Here is a 5,188-nt window from a genome sequence, read left to right on the forward strand (position 1 = left end):
CCCTAAATAAAATCTATGTATCCTGCAATCACTTCAGTGATATTGTAATAACTTCAGAAACAGGGGAAGTAGTTGTCTTCCATCTCTTCATCAGGGGTTTGATACAGCTCCAGGTATTTCTACTTGAAAGTTGTTGCTCTAATACCTGTCTGCACAGCAAACACCACATTTCAGAGTAGCGTGGGCCTGAGTAAATGTAGCAATCAGTCATGCATACCATCATTTTCATTGTGAGAAGTTATTTAGGGCTAAAGAGCATTTTCTGGATTTGTTTTTGAATAATGAGTTGTTTTAAATATAATCATCTTAAATTCTCTTCACACCTCTATTATACTGCATGATACCAGAGGGTTATTATAAAACAGAGTAAGAAAAATGAAAAGGCTAAGAATACTTTCAACCTTGTTAAATAGTCCAATTATAAAGAAAAACGATGAATGAATATTTTTAAACAAAGCAGTGATAAGAGAACTAATATTCCAATAAGGTATTGGATAGCAGTCTTTTTAAAGAAGTTATGGCTCATATATAGGCATATAGGTACCACCTTTCTAATGCAAGCAGCTGTCTAAAAAGTAAGCAGCAAAATTTATTAAATAGTCCTCTCTACACTTCCAGCACCAGGTACATTATTTTTGCCCTTCTGTATACATACACCCTTCATCTGATCTTTTTTCTCCTTCAAAATTAGCTGATCATGTAGAACGTTCCTGTGGGCAGAAAATAAACTACATTTTTAGGTGGTCCATGTGCACCTTTTTATTGTGAAATAGGAATCAATCATCTGTTTTACACCTTTTAAATGAATACACAGTTTGGCAACTAGTTAGAGAAAAGCTACATTCTTAAATCTAAAACACGTTGCATTAAGTCCAGCCACATCCTGGCTTTCTGTCTACTCCTGTATAACAGACAAAGCTTTTTCAGAAAGGTATCAAAGGAAAGTTGCCCACAGCCCAGTATCAGAGGTTCCCGCTGAAAAATGAAATAACCGCTAAGAGAAACCAAACAACTTAGAACATAGAAAATGGAGAGTTGCCTTTCCTTTTTCAAAGCAACTTAGAGCACATAAGAAAAAGACTGGTCGTTATCATGGTATTCAGTTCTATCACAATGATTTTTAAGCACTAGAATACGACCAAGAAAGGTGTATGTGACATGATCTCTGAAGGCTGATAGACAAGCCCAAGGGAGAGACAGGCTATTTTTATTCCTATTAAAAAGAAGAAAAAGAAAATAAGTGAAAATCCATGTATATTTCCTTCTGAAAACTGGTTTATGTTCACTTATTTTATTGATTTATCATTTTACGTCTCTTCCTAAATGTAAAATCAGACATGTATGCTTATATCTTTTTAAAATGTTTTCTATCTAGAGCTGTATCTAGTTTTCATCTCTTTATCCAAAAAAAATGTTAATTTTTTGGACTAGCTTTGTTGTTAAACCAAGAAAAACTGACAGATTATCCATTTTAATCCCAGTTAATCCCACTGTTGGTTTTTCCCCCCCTCTCTTCAGGCACTGGAAAAACATTGCAGAGTAGATGGTGGCTATTCTGGCATTAGAGATGTTTATAACAATCACGAAAGCCATGATGACGTGCAGCAAAGTTTCTTCCTTTCAGAGACACTCAAGTAAGTTAAGAAAGCTGAGTTTCGTTAATATGAAGTAGTTGTGTGTATCATGTTTACAGATAAGTATTTATCATTAGTAACCGTGACATTCACGTAACAAAATCTGACTGAAATAGTGGAGTTTTTCTTAGGTGATGGGAAGCCAAATTGCCTTTTTTTCCCCTTCTGTATCAGTAAACTAAATTCTTACTTCTGGAAATCATCCTTACTTCTCAGAAAGGTACTTGATGGTCTTTGTTGAGAATTTAAGTCTCCTAGCTTTGATAGGATCCAACACTAGAAACAAATTGAGTAGACAGAGGACTGATCAGGCTTGTGTTGCATACTTTTCATTTTAAAACTACAGACAATGAATAAGAAGTCAAACTGCATGGTAAGCTTGCATGGCCTGTTAATAGGAAAACCAAAAGCTTTCATTCTAAGTTTTTTATGAAATAAAGGGATTTTTGCCTTGGTCTCTTCAACTTTCTTTTGCTGCACAAGAGAAAGTTGCAAGGACCAGAAAAAGCAATCATGCCATTTCAACAGAAAGTGTAAGACTGAGTAAAGGAAATAGCATAAATACATTTATGTGCATCCTGCCTTTTTTTTTTTTTTTTTTTTGAGATCGTGCACTGCCTCTGCTCTACCTTTTAAACTGGCCTGTCAGAATTAGACCAAGAAAAGCCTTCAGGGAAGGAAAGTGATTGAGAAAAAAATTAAATTTCCTTTGCTAAGCAGACTTTGATTTCTAAGCAGAGTTCAATAATCATCCTATAGTAGCTACTACCTTGAATCAGGACAGTAAATAAAATGTTACATTTTTTATTGTTTACTGCTGTTTTTAATGGACTCTTAGTAAAGGATTGCCCAAGCTCCTGCTCTAGTGCTAGTTTTCCTCTTTAAAAACCTGAAGCCACAGGTTGTTCTCTGAAGTAAGGCAGGATTGGACTACAGTATTTTCATTCCTACACCTTGGTATATGTGCACATTCAGGAGGAAAAAATTACTATGGTTATATATTATCAAAACAACATGTAATAAAATTACCAAGGATGAAATGGAAGTGAAGTGAACTGAAATTTAATCTTGATAGCTTAAGCTTCTTTGTCCTCTGTCAAGATAGAGGTGTTCTTTTGTTGGTCTCCAGCTACGTGTTGGGCTACTGCCCTTGAGTCTAATCTGAGTTGAGTAGCCCCAAAGCTTTGTGCTACCCATTGTGATGCTGCAACTTACTGGTGTTTTGTGTTTGGTCAGCTGTTTCCGTTGATGCATTTATAAAATAGGGAAATCAGTTATTTATGTTTTCCTGAAAATGACTGTAGTTTCACTTCCCTGATTTGGTCACATTTCCTGCTTCTTTTCTTGCTAGGTACTTGTATTTGCTGTTTTCTGAAGATGATCTTCTTCCATTTGAACACTGGGTCTTCAACACAGAGGCTCATCCTCTTCCTGTTCTTCAAAAAGATGACGGGAATAGAGAAGAAAGCCAGAAATAGATGAAGATTAAGTTATACTTTGTTTCATTCCTTATGTTTCTTTCCAGGACTTGGGCACATTATTTGGTTTTAAATTCCTGAGTTAAATTTTTAAATCAAGTGTTTTGCAGTCTGTTTTCTTTACAGTAAATATTTATGGATGGACTCCAACTAATTATTACAAAATTTCATTCTGTTTATCCAGCTGAACCACTTCTTAGAAGAGAAATAGGACATCTCGCCAGATTTTGTTAGGCTGCAGTGTCATCTTGGCCAAAAAGAGCAAAGGGTCTGCATGTTACTTGTTTCCTGTTATGCTTTTAATTTGACTGCAAAATTCTTTTCTCCTCTGTGAGGAGATGTCTGCTTTAAGCTGTAATATTTTGCCATGTTGCAAAAAGCCATATTGAATTAAGTATAAAGAGCTTTTTTCTTTTTTTTTTGTTTTATGTTAATTTGTTTTGTGTGTCGTCCAAGACAAATCTTGTGACTGTGACAGCCTCTTCTTATGCGGGTCTCTCATTACTTGGTAAAGTATCTGAAGTATTTCACTGTCATGAAGTCTACATAGGAATATTTTCATCTCATGCAGACAACTCTGAAACTGCAGTATATGTTGAAGTTAGTCTAAAGTTAGTTTTTATAAATTTAGCACATTAGTTAGCAGACCTTAGTTTTTCAGGTTTTGATTAGAACATTGTAATAGAATAAATTGTTACCTCCCTTTTGTAAGTGGTGTTATTCTCATGTCTTTAGTCAGGCTAATATGGAGTAAAATCAGATAGTCATTTCATATTAAGAAAGGAAGTCTTACCTTCTTTATATATTCAGTCCAGTAGCTTTCATTTGGTTGGATGGGAAAAAGACAAAAAAATACTCATTGACATTCTCCTGGAAGCTGAGAATTATACCAGAGACAATTTGTTTGGTTTTCTGGAACTTTCCCAAAGATTCAGATAGGCTCAGACTTGACACCAGACTTGATATTTTATTGTCACAAAGCAATTTAATGTACCTACATGAATAAAATTAGATGTTCAGATGCCTTGAAGAAAACTTGTCTCCTTAAAAGAAGATCATCATTCAGTAGAGGCAATTATCCAGTGTAGAGATAAAACCTTCAGAAAGCACAGTGTCTGTCTTCTCTAAGTGACAGAAACGCAGTGTGCTTAAAATTATTCCCTACATTAGAGGCCTGGCTTGCTAAGAAAGGTGTCAGTTTTGCCAAAAATGTTTTACTCTGTAACATCACCAAAGGGAAAAAACTGGGCACAATTAATTAATTAAGTGTAATTTGGAGGAGTTTACATGATTATTAAGTCTACCTGTGTTTTCATTTAATGACAGGATGACTTTCATATATTTTGAGTAGGGTGTAACACCTGGCTTCCCATTCTGAGAAAGCACATTATTCACTGATTTGACCGCAGCAACACAAATATGGTTCTGAACAGTAACCATCTTTAAAGGTATTTGGAGCTCACATGTCCAGCATAGCTAATCACAGCCAAGGAAGCACGTCTGTTGGTTTAGGCATTACAAAGTGCATTTTTTCTATACTGATAGAGGTCTGCAATGTAGGTTTTCTTAGGCAGAAGCGAAGAGCAAAGATACATTTTTATATACAGCAGCTGGAGGCTGGCCCATAAACTTTACCCTCTGGAGTCTGTAGACAGGAGTGCCTCTCTGCTTCAGCTGCAGACACAGAAAATGCCATGTGCCACGTGAGCTGCTAAAGACATTCATGTAGGGGGCAAGGCAGGAGGATCTTCCATTGATTCTGATCTTTCCATCACAGGACTGGCAAGGCTGGGTATTTGTACCTGGAAGTTAATGGGGTGCACTGCTGAGCCTGGGCAGCCCAGAGCTGGGAGAGTGGATACAAATGCACGTGTATCTACCTCAGATAAAGCCTGCTTACATCAAACCAGTGCATTGGCTCAAGACTTTTTGCTTTACTGCTTTTTCTCTTTTTATTATTAATTATTTTCTTTTTTAAAGTGTAGGTTCCCTCATGTCAGGGTAACAGTTTTGTGAAACTGAATAAATAGGGATGAAGTCTTGGCTCTCCTCTGCTGAAAAGCAAGAACTCCTGCT

The 5,188-nt window shown here is 36.2% G+C and overlaps 1 protein-coding gene across 1 annotated transcript in view; it reads left to right on the forward strand.

The window, feature by feature from the left end:
• The window catches only part of LOC104538291 (mannosyl-oligosaccharide 1,2-alpha-mannosidase IA-like), a 29,316-nt gene extending 25,788 nt beyond the window's left edge, over positions 1-3,528 (forward strand). Inside the window, exons 7-8 of the mRNA XM_010181441.1 lie at positions 1,519-1,634; positions 2,986-3,528. Of these exons, the coding sequence (XP_010179743.1) occupies positions 1,519-1,634; positions 2,986-3,112 (243 nt within the window). The 3' untranslated portion in view covers positions 3,113-3,528. The remainder of the gene's footprint in view (positions 1-1,518; positions 1,635-2,985) is intronic.
• Positions 3,529-5,188: the final 1,660 nt, after the last annotated feature.

Source organism: Mesitornis unicolor, unplaced genomic scaffold (assembly GCF_000695765.1).
Source record: "Mesitornis unicolor isolate BGI_N332 unplaced genomic scaffold, ASM69576v1 scaffold19333, whole genome shotgun sequence".
NCBI lineage: Eukaryota > Metazoa > Chordata > Aves > Mesitornithiformes > Mesitornithidae > Mesitornis > Mesitornis unicolor.